This window comes from Marmota marmota, unplaced genomic scaffold (assembly GCF_001458135.2).
Source record: "Marmota marmota marmota unplaced genomic scaffold, marMar, whole genome shotgun sequence".
Taxonomy (NCBI): Eukaryota; Metazoa; Chordata; class Mammalia; order Rodentia; family Sciuridae; genus Marmota; species Marmota marmota.
In genome coordinates this window covers 15,487,691-15,505,390 of record NW_026000205.1, presented here as the reverse complement: position 1 = coordinate 15,505,390, position 17,700 = coordinate 15,487,691, and the positions used below count along the sequence as shown (strand labels likewise).

At 45.4% G+C, this 17,700-nt stretch overlaps 1 protein-coding gene across 7 annotated transcripts in view; it reads left to right on the top strand.

Annotated features, from left to right (window-relative positions):
• The window catches only part of Znf536 (zinc finger protein 536), a 436,688-nt gene that overhangs the window by 280,163 nt on the left and 138,825 nt on the right, over window positions 1-17,700 (top strand). For 5 of the 7 annotated variants that reach the window (XM_048791005.1, XM_048791009.1, XM_048791007.1 and 2 more), the window contains one exon: window positions 3,801-5,366. In XM_048791005.1, coding sequence (XP_048646962.1) covers window positions 3,801-5,366 — 1,566 coding nt within the window. Of the gene's footprint in view, window positions 1-3,800; window positions 5,367-12,605; window positions 13,521-17,700 lie in introns of those variants that run through there. The other 2 variants (XM_048791010.1, XM_048791011.1) reach the window with 1 other exon arrangement.

Below are 17,700 nucleotides of genomic sequence, written 5' to 3'. Positions count from 1 at the left end.
TCTGAAATGTGTCCTTGGGGGAAAGAGGCTTGGGAAACAGCTGGGATTTTTTTCAGTGGCACATTAAGCCCTTGGGCTGTGTAGGATTCTCTGGAGGGCAAGCCTACCCTAGGCGACTTCAATCCCTTGTGTTTGCCATGGCAAGAACCACACGCTGGCAGGGGCTAGCTTTCATCTTGAAAGCACTTTCCTGTGCCCCTTGGTTGGAGAAGAAGCCCAGGAAAGCTGCAGGGCAGAGCGTGGGGATCGTTATACCCATCCTTTGGGGATTACAGAAAGAAATTAAAATTGAGGTGCTTTTTTTTTTCTTTATAACACAAGTCCAAAGGGTTTATCCCATGGAATGTCACTCTGAAGCATTTATTTGGGGAACTGGGTTGAGAGGAAGCAGTCACCGAAGCCAAGCCCTTTAGGAGCTAGGCAGGAGATGGAACTGCACAGGCAGAGGGGCTCTTCCATCCACAGGCTCAGAAGGCAGAGAAAGGGTGGCTGGATGGAGGGCTTTCAGAGCCCATGCTTGTCACCTGCAGCCAGAGAAACCCATGAGCATTCACAAAGCAGCCCTCATCCACCAGGGCCTGAGCCCAAGGAGACCCCAATGCTCAGATGAAGGGTTCTGATTTCAGCAATGGCCTTTCTTTCTCTGGAGCAGGGGAGGCCAAGTTCATCCTTTGAACTTTAAGGATCAGGAGGTTGAGTGAAGAGATGCTATCCTCCTACCTACCGCGTGATGCTGGGTGTGTGTGTGTGTGTGTGTGTGTGTGTTTCCCTTGCTTTAATAGCCACGTGATTGGTCTTCTCTGAGAGCTGTGAGTTGCTTTGCTTCTTCCCTTAGTTTCCAGTGCTATGAACAGTGCTTGGGAGGTAGGCAGTGCTCATTCATCCACTGGTTCATTCAATCAAACGATGTGAATAAGTGAATCTGTGTGTTGATGGGTATGTAGTTGCAAACATGTACATGCAAAATCTCTGGCCCATTCAGGAGACTTGATTTAGTTCTTCCCATGAGTTTGGAGTGAGGATAGAGAATACAAGCTCTAACATCTCATATTATAAGAACCAGTAGTGACCAAGACTGTGTCCTGTGGAGGTCAGAGTAGCATGGGGTATCCAGTCCCCAGTCAGGACTCTTCAGGTACCTCCTGGGGTCTAGATTGTTTTCACTGCTAAGCCATGCCACAGAACCCCCATCAAAGTGTGCTTCCCAGGGAGGCTCAGTAGAGTGGTCCCTCATCCAAGCTCCAAAGAGGGTCACCTGAGTTTGGAAAAATCCCCAAACCCCATGTGCACCTTTGACCAATTAACTCAGAATTGGAAGATGGGATCAGATATCACTGCTTTTTAAAGCTTCCCAGACAATTCTATATTGTTTTTGCAAAGTGTAGTCTTTACAGTATCTGCATCTGAATCATGAGGGACACTTGTTTTAAATACCAGATTTTGCCCCCAACTTCAGACCTAAGAAGCCAGCATTGCTACGTACTAGGACTCAGAACTCGTGTCCTAACAAACTCCCCTGCTTGTTTGCATGAATTATGTGCTATGAGAACCCCACTGCACTGTGCATTTCAAATGTGTGACCCTGGGAAATATACATACGACATCCTCTGTGCATCCCTGTGGTCCCCACCACAAAAGACAGCCCCCACCCACCTCAGGTCTAGAGGTCAAAGTTTACATTCTCCCTCGTTAGCTCCTGCTAATGAAGGCCCATGCTTTCTCTACAGTCTCACTGCCAGATGCACTTAATCATTTCCAGGTGCATTTCTGAAATGCAACCTGAGTCACCCCAGTACCTGTGGGCCTCACCTCTGCTGGCTCTCACTTACTAGGCCCTCTCACAGGGTCTGCACTAACCCACGGGAGCCCCATGCCCACACCCTAAGCTTTAGGGGCCTGCCTCGGCTGCACCTGGTCACTGGACTTTCAAGTAAGCTGAATCAGTTGGGACATTAGCTGCCCAGAAGTGCTTTACCCCAGTGGTGACTCCCTGACCTACAGTAGACTGTCCAAATAGCAGTGGCTGAAGTATGTCTGAGTCTAACATGGGGATCAACTTCAAGAAGTGGGAAACTGGTGCTTAAAACCATTTGTACCTTCACCTCAAAAAGAATAGAGGTCCCTAGATCCACGTCATTGGTTTAGCCAGAGATGACTGTGACCTTTACGTTTATGATTATAGAAGTAGATGCTCAGATGGGTCCCCTCCCCAGACCCAAAGGGTATCTCTGAAGACATGTCCAGGGGAGCTATCAGCAGCTTGTAGGCACAAATAAGGGACTGCCGGCCCCCTCATTTTGATGTGATGCACAGCATCTCCACAGTTCTGGCACACAACCTAGAGATGACGTGGTGGTGTCTCCTACTCAGAACCTGGACTGATGGTAAACAAGACATTTACAAAATCCAGGCCCTCAAATGCCCTATGCCTGGCGAACTGGGAATCATGGCTTCAGCTGAGGGTAGACACAGAGAAATGTCTTCAGAATACATCATTCACCAATGATTTGCTGGTGCTTTTTAGATCAGTCTGTTTTACAATAGAACAGAGGAAGGATGGGTGGGGGGTAGTTAAGCTTCCTGGGAGAAATAATTGTGGATATTGACAGGTTACTATTGTGAGTAAGCTAACACAGGGACTGTCAAAGTCTTCGTTCTTTCCAAAGAGCTTTTTGGTTGCAAAGTCTAGAAGAGACCCAGGATTACTAACAAATTCTTGGAACATACTAAAATCCACATTTGTTTACCTCCTTCTGCTCCTCTATCCCACAATGCCAGCAGATCTAAGTTGTCTGTTCTAGCATCTTCTCTATTGTGGAAAGAACAATAGAAGTTGGGTGTTGAATTTAAATAAATATTTAATTCCTGAAAATTATCTTATATGTTTTAAAACACTCTTTAAAGCTATTTTTATTCTCTAGAAAGCGCTTATTATAGGTAAATTACACATTTTACTACCGGAGCATTAGGTTTGCCATTAGTACAAATTTAAGGCACTACAAAGACCAGTAGATAATGTTAATTTCAAATACAGAAACTAAATATATTTTGTGCCTTTTTATTACTCATTTTCTTTTAAGTTTTATTGACTGCTTTTTATCTTAACTATATGTCTTTACATGCTGCAATCATAATGCACTGTAATGGTATTAATATTTTATAGAATCGGTATTTATAGTTCTTTATTTAGAAACAATGCAGTAGGTCTGCAGATATCTGAGCCCGTCTGGAATGGTGCCCTCCAAATAATGATAAATTACTTGTGCAGTATGCCATTTGCTAATTATATCCATGATTTACTGCAGAGCAAGACTTAAATCATTCATTTCAGTCTTGCGTAACAGTGCCATAAAATTTTTAGGTTTAAAAATGGTTTCCATGTGTATAATTTAAACAAATTTTAGAGCTATTGTATACACAAAATATTGCAACCACCCATTTGTTACATACTTTGTCTTTTTAAACTTCTACTTTTAATGATCACTGTGGTTGAAATTATTATGCTTAATTTTCATAATCATAGCTTTTAAATCTACAGCCGTTTTCACATGTTAGATAAAGAAAAAGATAGCTAATTGTGTGTAGATAGTATGTCATTCCTGAATAGTCCCAAATGGTACAAAATCATTAAAAAAGCTTAAGAGTACGAATTATTCTTCTATTAAAAAACAGTTGTTCTCTAACTAATTATTAGTTTGAGCTGCTTTGTTTCAAAGAACAAATGTTGATCCTTCTAGCCTTGTTCTGCACACCAAAATGAGATAAACACTTTTTCTTTTTCTCATATCAAAATCTTGCAGGTGAGAAACCCTACAAGTGTCCTCACTGTGACTACGCCGGCACCCAGTCAGCATCCTTAAAATACCACCTAGAACGACACCATCGTGAGCGACAGAATGGAGCGGGGCCGCTGTCTGGACAGCCCCCAAACCAAGACCACAAGGATGAGATGTCCAGCAAAGCATCTTTGTTTATCAGGCCAGACATCCTGAGGGGGGCATTTAAGGGTCTCCCCGGAATCGACTTCAGAGGTGGCCCTGCCTCTCAGCAGTGGACATCAGGAGTGATCTCTTCTGGAGATCATTCGGGGCAGGCCACCGGCATGTCATCAGAGGCTCCTGCAGACGCCCTGAAAGGCACCGACCTTCCTTCCAAAAGCACCCACTTCTCCGAGATCGGAAGAGCTTATCAAAGCATCGTGAGCAACGGCGTGAATTTCCAGGGGTCCTTGCAAGCGTTCATGGACAGCTTCGTCCTCAGCTCCTTGAAGAAGAGGGACATGAAGGACAAAGCCCTGTCAGATCCCTCTTCCATGAAAGCCCACGGAGCTGATGGTGGCGAGGAGAAACCCAGCGGCAGGTCCTCTCAGAGGAAGGCTGAGAAATCTCAGCACGAGCCTCTGGACTTGTCCGTGCGGCCGGACGCCTCCCTCCCGGGCTCGTCGGTGACGATGCAGGACAGCATCGCCTGGCACGGTTGCTTGTTTTGTGCTTTCACCACGTCATCCATGGAGCTGATGGCCCTCCATCTGCAGGCCAACCACCTAGGAAAAGCGAAACGCAAAGAGAATGCCACGGGGGTGGCCATCAACTGCAAAGAGCAGGCCCGGGAGGTGGGCAAGATGGCTCTGCTGCCCACAGCACAGTCCAACAAAGAGATGGGCCTTTCGGGGATGATTGGCTCTCTAGACTCTGCTTCTGAGAAGATGGCCCAAGGACAGGCCAAAGAGACCCTGGGGGACCAGAAGAGTGGCCCGTGGCCCAGCCACGTGGACCCTGCCTTTTGTAACTTCCCATCAGACTTCTACAAGCAGTTTGGCGTGTACCCGGGCATGGTGGGCTCGGGGGCCTCTGGTTCCTGCTCCAACAAGGATCCCGATGGGAAAGCCCACCCCGAAGAGGACGCCCCAATCCTGATCCCCGAAACCACAAATAAGAATGCTACCGATGACCTCTCCGACATCGCCTCCTCCGAGGACATGGACTCCTTCAAGGGAGAAAACAACGACGAAGAGGATATCGAAACCGAGCCCGAAATGATGAGCAAGCCCCTGTCTGCCCTCAGCAAGGACAGCAACAGCGACAGCGGGGACAGCCTGCTGCCCACAGGCACCCCCCAGCCCATCCAGGGACTAGTCTCACCTTTAGCCCAAGCGTCTGAGAAGCAGTGGCACAGCCCAGGCCTTCTTCCTGCCCAGGACCCCTCAGTGGGTCTGCCAAAGCCGGAGCGGGGGCCCCCCGGCCTGGAAAAGCCAATGAACATGCTGTCGGTCCTCAGGGCCTACAGCTCTGATGGCTTAGCAGCCTTTAACGGACTTGCAAGTAGCACAGCAAATTCTGGATGTATCAAGAGGCCAGACTTGTGTGGTAAGTTTTAGAATCCTCTTCCTTTAGTTCATTTCCCAAAACATCAGTGCTGACCTGTGCATTTTTTTTTTAAATGAGGTAGACTGACCCATTAGCAAAATTTAAACTAAACCTAAAAAAAAAAAAAAACAAAAAAACCCAATGCTATATATGCAATGTAGACAATCATAAAAGTCGATTTCACTTCAAAGTTTCCAAACTCATCCTTTTGGGTTCCGATTTGCATTATAATGTTCTCACATGCCTGTACTGAAAGGTATGGAAAAGGGGGTGGTGTCTCACGTGTGAACTCCCCTTACTTTTCATCCCTAAGTGGAGAAAGGGAAGAAAAACAACTATTAAAACAAAAACAAAAAGAGACATGGTAACTTGCAAACTTTTCAGTATTTTCGACTTTTGCAAAAGATGCCTGAAGACACCTCCTTATTGCTTTGCTAAGCCAAATCTGCTTCCTTAAACATTCCTTTAACTGACTTAGAGGATACTAAAATCATATCACACTAACCACAGTAGAGAAATAACGTGACCTCTCCAGACAGGGAGATGGTTTCGGGGTGTTCGTGATTCATCTTTAGACATACCAAATGGCAGTTACCTGACTTTGGCCTTCTGCTGTTGCCTTCTGTCCGTCTGTGTGTCTTTCCCTGTCTGTTGTTCTAACAAGAAATGTACATTGTCAAGTCTGATTAGCAGTGTTGTGACTCTGTGTGTCTTGGATTTACGCCTGTTTGATCTCGTAGCAAACTGGTACTTCTTTACCTCCTTAAAGAAAATGGTTACCCCTAAAGTGATTCTAGATTTTAAAACATAATCCTAAATTTGAAGCCTAGAGTCCAATCAAATGAAGCTTGGGGTGGTCAGGGAGGACCCATGCAATTTTCTTTGCACCCAGATGTTCATATTTGAAAAACCTGTCTCCAAAAAGAAGCTCAATGTATTATTCCCTTTGAAACCAGCCCCAAATATTCCCACTAGAGACAAATGGCCATGGTACCTTTCCGTCTTTAATTTATGAATGGATTTTTTTGTGATTTTTACTTCATGTGAGAAAGGAAGGAAGAGAGTATTTGTGAACATCAGCATCTTAGTATTCTTTTAGCACAAAGCAGGATTCAGGAAGCTAGACCCTGGGTTCATAATTTAAATTGATATATTTCTTTTACCCTCTCCTTCCCTAATTCACTAAGAACTGGATCAAGCAGTTGGAAATATTTTTTGAATTGTCAAAAATCACCAAATGGATTTCTGACAGCTCAAAAAAATATTGACAGTTCCTTATGCTGAATGATTCAAAAGGCCCCATTAACCAGTACCCCTAGATCTATTTTTAGTCACATGTAATTCATTACTTTTGAAGCTGTTAAAAACAATATTTAAAAGAAGAAGAAAAGGGTTTTATGCCAGTCCAAATTTTCTCCTTTTTCTTCTGGGGGAGCAACATTTAAATTTTTTGGTTTTTTTCATTGTTGTTCTAAGTTTATGATTGGGGTGGCTTCTTTTTTTATTGTTGTTTGGGATTTTTTTTTTAAGGTCTATTTTCGGTTCTTTCAACTACCTTCTAGGACCATAGTTCCTGCCAGGAATCTATGCATCAGAAAAGATCAAAACCTGGCATGTGCATAAGCTCATTATTATTTAAATGAGCTCATGTTACCCCTATTAATTTTCCCATCTTCCTATCATTGTTGAAGGAAAGCTGTCTGCTTTGAGGAAGCTTGGCCAATGGTGTCCTTCTGCACCAGGGATGGTGGAGGGGAGCACAGGGGAGTCTTTTCCCTCTGAGCAGCCTGTTGAGAACAGGCACTCCTCACCCCCAACCCCAAATAGCAGCTCATAACGCATCTCTGACATTTCCAGAGAATGTGCAAAAACTTTGCTTGGTCAACCTTTTAACCACTGAGTGACAGACTCTGGGATGTAAGCTGTGGACCCTCTCTTTCAAGGGAATTGAGGATCCTTGGACCAGCTAGGCTAGAAGGCTTCTTGGTTGCTTCCCCCCAAAAAGGTTCATGTTCCTCTGTCCCTAACTCTGGCCACAAACCGCCTGTTTGGGGAGCATCTGACTTCTGTATTCCATCGGGCCTCCTTTCTTCTGCATCCTTCTGCTCTAGTTGGAAGCAGGCGGGGACAGTGCTTCTCTGTCCTTTGCATTTGTTTGGAGTTGGGGGCCACAGTTCTGTTGCCTCCAGGAGGATCCTGGCCTCGTCCAGTTCTCATTTCCCTGCCCCCATATCTGGCCTACCAGAAGAGTAGTCCTCTCATTTTCTTGCTGGCTGAGGTGGCATCCTTGGACCCAGAAAGGCCAGGCATAAGTCATCCTTGCTAAGAGTTAATATCTCAGAGGAAAACTTCAATCCACTGGGTTATGATTTTTTTTTTCCTCTCAGTCTAATTCACTCTTTTTGTAGCGTTGCAAGAAGCGCAAGTGACTGTTGCAAGCATCAAACCCCAAATGGCTTCACTTTGCAAGGGTGGAAATGATATTGGCATAAGGAATAAAATACTCCTAATGTTTATTCCCTCTTCTCTGCTCCACTTAAAAGTAGATATGGATTTTCAAACAGGTCCACCAGGTCGATAGCTGATCTTTCTCATGAAGCTGGGCTTAGCTAAACCAAAGAATTATTCTTGTGTTTCTCATCTCAGAGTTTGGAGTCTGATTTTGTCTGGTTAGTAAGCTCAAGTCCCCACTTAGATTACCCTAGAAACAGGCTTGTGGAAAGAGTATTGTTCCTCTGTGTAAGGAAGAATGCTGTTCTCCTGGGGTGTAAAAGTGTTTGAAGAGACATCAGTAAAAACCTTAAGTCTTGTAGACTCCCCTGGATCTCAGATCTCAGAGTCTCTCTTGCCCTTGCTGGTAAGTTGGAGAACAAACCTTTTCACCCTAACTCTATGGGTGATTCTCTTTTAGTGGGTTGTACAAACAGGTACTCCCCTAATTATTGCATTTCTGCTTCTTAACTTTTAAAACTTACCCTGAATTCCTTAGTGTCAAAAACCTGGGGTCCTGGCCCGTGTGCTTTTCTAACTAGATTGCATAAGAGAGCTGACAAGAAGAGGCCACCCTAGCCACTTGATTAGGGAGACTCCAGTAGCACAGGCCAATGTTGAGAATAGGAGTGAATTTTTAAAGATCTGTTCATGCAAGATAGCACATTTGCATGTCAGGGACATGTGAGAGATGATCCTGAGGAGGAAATTGAGTCACCTTGGATTACACTGGAGGACATGTATTGTTGCGGTTGGAGTGGGTCAGGTCCCACTGTGGATTTGATCTTGTTACATGAAATTCTCCTCGAATCAAAGTGTTAGCTTCTTGAGATGACTTCCTGGCTCCAGGCACAGCCCACATTTTTTTTTTTTTATTCTATCAGTTATATAACGTACAAGGGCCCTCCAGTGTCAATGGAGAACTTGAATTTGCCCTGTGTTTTGTTAGAATGGGTCTGACCTTGGTTTTGCAATAAGACAGGCTCCATGTGAGTATTCAGATTGGGCAGGGGGGCGGGCAAGGGCAGACCAGAACAGTGTGCACAACTACTGACTGGGCCGGACAGACAAGCCCCCATGTCCAGTCTGAGAAACAGTGATGGCAGCACTGGTCAGTGGACAGCTTGGAGATCCAAGAAGACATGGAAGGCCCAGGCTTTGCCATGCACCCAGACGATGCCGAGGCCAATCTGCAGAGCACCTGTTTCTAGCTACATAGAAAGGGTAAAGACCACGTTTCACCCCAGAGCTGGTACATGTGGAGAACAACAGGATCACCCTTCCTCCTTCCCTTTGGAAACTGAGACAGCCAGGGCGTGAAGTTGTTGTGTTTGTTTTGAAGTTGTTGTGGGGTTGCTCTGGGTCCTTCAGGAGCCCCCAGGGGCAGGGTTGATGGGGGAACATTAAAATCAGATTAAGGGAAAGGCAGGGAGAAGGGCATAATCCTTCTGCCCTGAGAAGTCCTGCCCTGGAGTTACCACTACTTAGGGAAACCCAGCTGAGCAAGAAGAATCTGTCAGCATGTCAGCTATGGACATGAGGCCCAAGTGCCTGGTTGCTTGCTAGTGGCCCAGGAGCGAGCCAGTGGGAAGGCAAGGCCACCCACAGGAATAGTCCCAATATTCCCAACTTATTCTCAGGTGGTTGGGCACCTGGCTTCCCCAATTCAAATTATGCCTGTGACTAAGGAATAAAGGTCCTCTGGGCTTCCACCGCAGTGAAAACATTGGAACCCACCCCCAAAAGGTAGGGCCCATTGAAACATCTTCACCTTGTGTACTCTATAATGTGTGATGAGCTGGACAGGGATATCCACACTGAGCTCTCTTCAAATGTGACTTTGGTCCTCCTGTGATTTCTCAACATAGGTTGTTTGAAAAGATCCACCAATTTGCCAGCTATACATTGTAAAGCAGAGGTCCACAAATATTTTCTTAAAGGAACAGTGAGTAAATATTTTAGGCTTTTAGGTCATGCGGTCCCTGTCACCCTTACTCAGCTCAGACTACTGGCACAGAAGCATGCAAAGGTAGTATACAGATGAATGGGTGTGGCTTGTTCCTATAAAACTTAATGAACTAAAGTAGGGGCAGGCTAGAATTGGCCCATGGGTCTTAGTTGGCCACCCCCGACTCTATTGTAAAGAAGGATGTGTTCCCATGGTCTGCCCCAGTGAAGGTGCAGAAACCTTCCTCTGCTGTTCCATTGGACAGTGAATCCATGCAGGGAGGACCCACATCAGTAACTGCAGGGCTCCATCTATTGCCACATGAGGCCAAAGAGACTTTCCAGAGACAGAGGAATTGTAGACCCAGATGGTACCTGTTTCTGGAAGGCCACATCTCTGCCTAAGCAGGAAAAACTTCCAGGAGAATCATTCCAGAGTGCCCCCCCCCCATCACAGCAAGTGTGCATAAAAGTGGAAGATGGTGTAGCTCTGTCTTGGCTTCCTGAAAGACTGTTTCATCATGGATGGACAGAGTGTAGGAATGGAAGACGATGGTAGACATAAAAGAGCTTGGATAAATGTTCCGCAGTTGAGTTTGCATTACATTGCAGAGGTGAGTGTCCACCTGAGGCCGTTGTGAGGAAATGATGCCCATATTTTAGTTGCAATTGTCCCTTGGACACTTCATCAAGCACCAATCTTACTTTCCATTGATGTTCTAGAAGCACATTTTATATGCTCATTTCCACCATGCCACACTGTCAGTAGCTATTTCTTGGTACATGGGAAAGTTAGCTTTGAAGGTGATTCTGGCAATTTTGTGATATCTCACCCCTACGGTTATACCTTTCCAGATCTATGCCCGATAAAAGGCAAAGTGCTTATAGGTAGAAATAAGTCCAGCCCTCTCCATCTTTAACCAAGAAATAGTTAAGGTCTCTGATCAGTTAGAAACTTCAAGGAGAGCCAAGGCTGGCGTTATGTGCAATACCATGAGAATCAAATGTGTGTATCTGATAGACTGTGATGCACTGCCTATGGCAGTTGGTGCATTTTTTGGACTTGTAGAACAATCTAAGTTGGGCCCTGAAGTCAGGAGGTTCCCATGAACAAAGAGATTGAGTAGGGAACATTGCACAGGAAGAGAAATACCACATTCCAGCCTGCCAAGCACGTGGGAGCCCAGGCTACATCTAAGGCCACCCAAGGGAGGGCAATTAGCCTGGTTGTGTGGACAACCCTGAGATGTCTTTTGTTGTCTCAGGTGCTGCCTTGCTTTATTTAAAGCCAGATGAGCAATTATTTTTTTCCTTTTCCTCTTCTGTATGAACTGATTCTCATATGGTTTGGCTTCGGAGTCCGTGAATGAAGCACCGTTTTGCACTCAATTTCCAATTTGATCATTTACAGGGTGGTCAGTGGTCTCCATGGTCTACTCTGCTCTTAGTCCTAGTGGGTGTCCAGGGTTTGTTATTAGATTCCAGTAGGGAGGACCATTTGGTCTGCCATGAAGTCTAAAGGCAGAAACTTTTAAATTCATGCAAATCACTACTCCATTGTGCCTGCTCTGCCTCTGCCACTGCCTTGAAATAGCCTACAAAGCTTTCCTCTTTGACTGTGTTAGGACAAAGTACAGGTGAGGCCCCCTAGGATCTCCTAGAGCAACCAGAACCCCCAGGTAGGCACTCCTCTGCCCTCATCCAGAGCTGTGCTCCATGCACCACCATATTGGATGCAGAAGCAGCCCCTTTGGATGGCAGCCCTCTCTGAAATCTTTCGGCATTCTTCTCCTCCTCCCCATCCCTCTTTTTAAATTAAATGGGAATGCCATTGATGTGATGTCGTTTGCACTGCAGGATGACAGAACTGTTGTGTGAATACCATTGTATTTGCCAAATGGTCCACTCGTCATTTCAGAACAAACAAATGGATGGTGTCTGTAAGTCGGCAAACACTGGTGACATTTAGCCTTGTTTATGTTCCTTTCCTTTTGCTGCATATTTTTGGCTTCAGAAGCTACTGTCTGAATCAACAGTGCTTCTGAAGCAGGAGAAAATTCTGGTAGCATTAATTTTGGTTGCTGCGTCCATGTTCCCTTTGGATCGTGTGATACCTACTTCCCAGGTTCAACCCTGGGAGGGAGGAGAGAGCATCCAAGTTTTCATTTCAAAAAAAAAAAAAAAAAGTTTATATATCTCGAGCCCTCCCACCCCTTCAGTAATGACTTAAGATTGGGAGGGAAGAAGAGAGTATTGAGAGGAGAGAGTGTTGTGAGAATAGACCCTCATGTCCCTGGTGAAATACAGACTCTCCAAGGAAGCCCAAGTCACCACCATCTAGAATAGGAGCAGTCTGACCCCACTGATGTCTTACACTCTGCAGGTTCCCTGGGGTTAAGCTTTGGTGTCTATATTAGGCTCCTGACGGGGAAGTGATGGTTGGAACTGACGAGTATCCAGATTCGGGGCCACATGTTAGCTTTTGGAGGAATCTAGTTCTTTTTTTTTTTTCTTCTGAATTTTCAGATGTTGTATGCAAAGCCCAGATTTCAAATAAATAATAATTATCTCCTATTACTTAGCACTGATCAGCAGCACCTCTACGTCTAATTGCCAACCTGCTCTAATCATGTAGACTATTCTTGCTTTTGCCAGAGATGGAAGGACCAAATTTTATAAGTATTGTTTCATTATCAGTATTCCATTAAACAATTAGGGGATGTGACCCTGCCCTTGCTTTCAAAATGCCTTTAGCTCAATTGGTTTCTGGCTTGTTTAATGAATCTGCACGTTTTCTTGCAGGTAAGTGACACCCCCTGTCCTAGTCGGTCTATCTGGACTTGCCCTTGTCTGTTCGTGCTCCTCGGTGGTTATCTGCAGCTTGTTAATCGTGTAAAGTCAAGAGAAGAACGTATACACATATGTGTGTTGAATAAATAATTACTATTGGCATAGGTATGTGTATACACACGGCACACCAACCTACAGTATATATAGCAAAGTATCAGGGAGGCTAAAAATATTGCCCCATATGTTCCACTATTAGTCATGGATTGCAAAGGCTTAGAATGGAAAGAAAATTCCCTCAAAGTCATAAATCCTGAGCAACAAATGCTGGTGGATTTCAGGCCCCTTCACCTGTTAAAAAAAAAAAAAAACTGGCTGGGGGGTTCCATTCTGCCAGCTCACCTGAGCTCAAACAGGTGGGCCCCTTGATGGTTTTGTCGGCATTACCACTTGTGTCTGATTGTCCTGTATTTTGTAACACTTTAGAAGAATACAGAAAAGTGAAGTAATTATCTTTCTCCATAGTATTTAAGCAGAAATATTGCTAGTTTAATATTGTGTCAGGTTGTCATATTAACCAGGAACAGAAGACAGTAAAAATTCCAGCAAACAGCACCTTGACATTCACAACTAAAAAAAAAGAAAACTGGTGATTGAAGCAAAATGTGTAAACTTGTACTGGGTTATCGTGTGCTTTGGAATAGAGTATTGTTGAAGTAATTAGAAGATATATTAAGGTGTTCCTGGTAATGAAGGCATGTAAGTTATCATAATTGTAGCTTTCTGAATAAGTGTCAAACTATATCTTTAAGTGTGCTGTATGCTGAGTTACAAGTTAGGTCATTTATGAATGGAATGTAAAACAATACTAAAAATGCTTCAATAACTTATCTTGGTATTGCTAATAAAAAAAAAAGCTGTGAAACATTAGTGCAGTTTTGAGTCATTATGTTAATTCATTCCACAACACCCCCCCCTCGCCCCCTTGACATTCTTCTCTCTGTTGGAAGCCTCAAGAGGACATTCAGGGAATTATTGTTGCATTGCCCCCACCCATCTTAAGGGGGGACCCTGTAAGTGACAATTCCTAAACATGCAAAAAAGGAAAGGGACTTCCTGATGTGGGTGGGATGACTGTGGTGGGTGGGGGGAAAGTCAGAGGACACAGGCCCATCTCTCTGTCTGGACCCCACAACCACTCAGAAGACCCGCAGATGGGGAGGCCTTGGGCACAGAGACCGCAGGCCACCTTACCCACCCCAGATGTGGACAAGACTGCTCACAGCCAGCCTGCCGTCAGCAAGCCTTAGCAGCATTTCTTTTTCATTCTGGGAAGGGCAATTTTAATGGAAAGAAACTCAGGATTAGAGGAGTTTGAGGATCTTTTTGTTCTACTGAGATTTTTTTTTTTTTTTTTTGGTTGTGTGTATGTTCTTCGTAATGGGCTCTTGCCTGTTCTTCCCCTACCTTACCTCCTCTTGGAGAGGGATACAGAAAGGAAGGAATTTGGTTTTTGGTTGTGTTGCCCGGTTTTGTCGTCCGTGAGCTGGATTTTTGAGTCTTGCCATTTCAACAGTGTCTCCAAAGCGCCTTTGCTTGATTATGTTTTGTAAACGTCTAAATTCCATGCATATCCCTGCTCCCTTGTCTAAGTGATCCTGTGGGGTCAGGGCAGAGAATCTGGAGCCCCAAGTCTATTACTCACTCCCCCAAATAAATAGTATCCAACAGGGAAATACAAGTCCAGAGACGTCCATTGGAACAAACTAGGCCTTAGCAACAGGACAATTCTATTGCTTTGACTGAAACATTTTCTCCTGTATTTCTCATGAAAACTGGTTGGGCCATCCTGACCCTAAAGACCACAGTACAGCATAAACTTTTCTCTTATTAAAAAAAAAAAAAAAAAGAGGTGACAAATGACAGATCCCAAGTCTAAGAAAGATGTGATGAGAACTCCAAATGAAAAATAGAGCTCTTTGAGGGGGTGACGGGGGACACTGGGGATTGAACCCAGGGGCACTTTATCACTGAGCCACATTTTCACCCCTTTTTATTTTAATTATTATTATTTTAAAAAATTTTTGAGACAGGGTCTTGCTAAGTTGCTTAAGGGCTTGCTAAGTTGCTGAGACTGCCCTTGAACTTGCAATCTTCCTGCCCCAGCCTCTCCAGTGGCTAGGATTATAAGCATATGCCACCTCACCTGTTGAATAAAGAAGACTGTAGAACTTCCCAGAGTTCAGTACCTTCGACTGTTATCTAATCCCCTTGAAGCTGAGAGTGCATACCGTGGGTTCCCATAGACAATGTGACTGATCCCAGAAACCTTAGCAAGGGCAAAGTGAAGAGGACCTCACGTCCAGGCCCCGGTCCACATGGCCACAGCCAAGGAAGGGCTAGTTTCCACTGGTGTGCAGCTGAGTTTGCATAAGGAGAGAGACTCCAGGAAAGTAGGAGAGAGACTCCAGGAAAGTGTCCTCTTTATTTCCCGTGTCGCCCGAGTTTGGGGAACTGCCCTGATGGAAGTGGAGTGTGAAAGAGGGCACATTCACCTGAGCCTTTGAGGGATGCCTTTGCTCCGGGTTGAGCACCTTATCCCCAGCAGTGTTCGTCCTTAACAGTCACTCTGTACCCTCTCCGGAGCCTTAGGCACACCATGGCACCTGCTGGTTTTGACAGTCAGCTAGGATGGTGCTCAGAAGTGTCCAGATGCAGTCTGAGGCGCCAGGCCCTGGAAATGGGAGGAGGGAGTATTAAAGTAAGGGAGGAGGGAAACATGGAAGGAGCGCATCACCCAGTCCCTTGTGTTGACAGCCAGGAAGACTCCCTGGAGCTGCGTATCAAGGCATCTGCTGCTCTCTCTCTTCCTTTCATGGGGGCCCAATCCCCCTAACAGAGTCTCTTAGCTGGAATACTAGGGAGCATTTCCTCTTCTATAGCAGGGGGTATTTCCTGAGTCGCTCCCCAGTGATAACTTCTCAAATTTATAGGAGACCTCTGTGGGTTCTTATTCTCCCATTTTTATGAACCCAGCCCCAGCCTCCTCCCCACCTCCCAATCCAGCCTCCTCCCCACCTCCCAATTCCTTCCTCAGGCATGGGATCCCCTTGCCCCTGCCCGCCTCCTCATCCTCCTTCCGACTTCTGGGTAACAACTCCCTTCTTTCTCACTAGTGGAATGTTCTTGGTAACATCCTGTCTGCTTCCTGCGAGAGAGCTGAGTGGGTTTGGGCCTCCAAAATGAGACAACTTCACTTCAAAGCTCTGCATGGGAGCCGGCAATTCTGTTTCCCACTGGTTCTACTCTCCCACCCAACCCCCCACATGGGGTGATAATAAACCCCATTTGTTTGGATTTAGATTTGGGGCAAACACAAACATCACTTAGAGGGTCACTGGTCTGTGGTGCATAAGAGATCCCCCCATTGTGTACGGACCCCTAGTGTTTCAAGGAGGTATCTCTGACTTAGATTCCAGAGACCCAGAAAGTCAAGGTGTTTTGCAGAGTCTTCAAATTCCATTTCTTGGTTCACACATATATTTGGAAGTGCGTTTGCTTTAACGAAATTTAGATATTCTGATAGAGGGAGGTGGAATCTAAACTCTGGGACCTGATTATTGCACATGTACGGTCACTTTTTCTCAAAGAAACTTCACAGTGATTAAATTGCATCCCTAAATATGCAGCAGCACATTGGCAGGACTGTCTCTGCATGAGCAGATTCTGCCTCTTGAGCAAACAATGCGCATTTTTCAAGGTTAAAGTTGGGGAACTCTGCACAGCTAATTTCATTAGCAAAAATATCCATTTGTGCACCCAGACATTGGCTGGCTTCATGAGGAGTTTGTCTTTCATGTTCTTTGTGGAGTTGTCCAGACACACCCATTTAATGGTAACCCACTGCTCCCAAGGTTAAGTTTCCTTTTTGAACTTCTGTTGTTGTCAAATTAACATAATATGCTCTCAATTATCCACATAAAGGGAGAAAGGCAACCAAGCAGGGAGAGCAAATTTGTGATTAATTTACCAAATTATTGCTCTTTTTATATGATGGACAAGTCACTTTTCTGTTTTGGAGTCCAGGGTTTTGTATGTCCTGGGGGGGTAGCACTGGGGTTGACCACAAGAACAGACCACTCTGAGGTATGCCATACACCTGGGGAAGGGCTGGAGGTGGATGTTTTGCTGAGAGGCAGAGCGGCCTCTGAGGGTGGGTAATTAGGGGTCCACACTGTGCTGAACTCTTTTCTTGTCAAGGAGAGGAGCCATTAATCTTCTCAGTTCTCTAAGACTCCCTTGATGACATGGTTAGAATTGTCCACAAAACAGGTCTTTAGATAGGACCTGGGCGCAGGTAGCCGATGTGGGAAGCAATTCCCTGAAGCATGATCAAGGACAGGGAAGGGAGAGAGAGAGGGTGGAAAGCCAGCACAGGTTTGCTCACAAGAGCTTCACCACTGGGGGTGGGCTGGGGATTAATTCTTCCAGGGACCTTTTAAGGTACTGTGTGGAGTTTCCCACAGAACTATTCCACCGTGCACTGTAGAAGCTGGGCTTTTTATCCACTGACTCTGCACCTCTCGTTATTTGAGGGTCACTGCAATCCACTCTGTGGCCAAGCATTTTTCTCATGGTAAAGAGAAACAGGAGGCTGTTGGCATGCCAGGTAACCAGAATGGAAAGGGCAGGGCACTGACAGTGTCCACAAGTGGGAGGGAGCCCCTTGACCAAAACATTTTCACACTTACCTGCCTCCACTCTAGAAGGTCACAGACCTGTCCGCCCAAGCATGAGAACAAATGTGTGTATTCCGTGGTTCCTTGGTGGTGGGGTGAACTGCTGATTTTAAAGCTTGGGAAGTACACGGCCTTTCAACTTAGGGGCAGGGTGAGTAGAGGCAGGATCGGAGGGTTTGCATCCTGCCTGGAGTCAGGAGAAGACACCTAGCAACAGCCGTGCTCCAAGGGGCTTAGACAACTCACTTCTCTTCTTTGGGCACCATGTCACTTTCAATGAAAGGAGGAGGCAGCCTGGACATCTCCCAAAGACCCTTCTAGCCCTCAAACTCTATGTCTGGTCTTCATGACCCCCTTTGAGCCTTAACTTT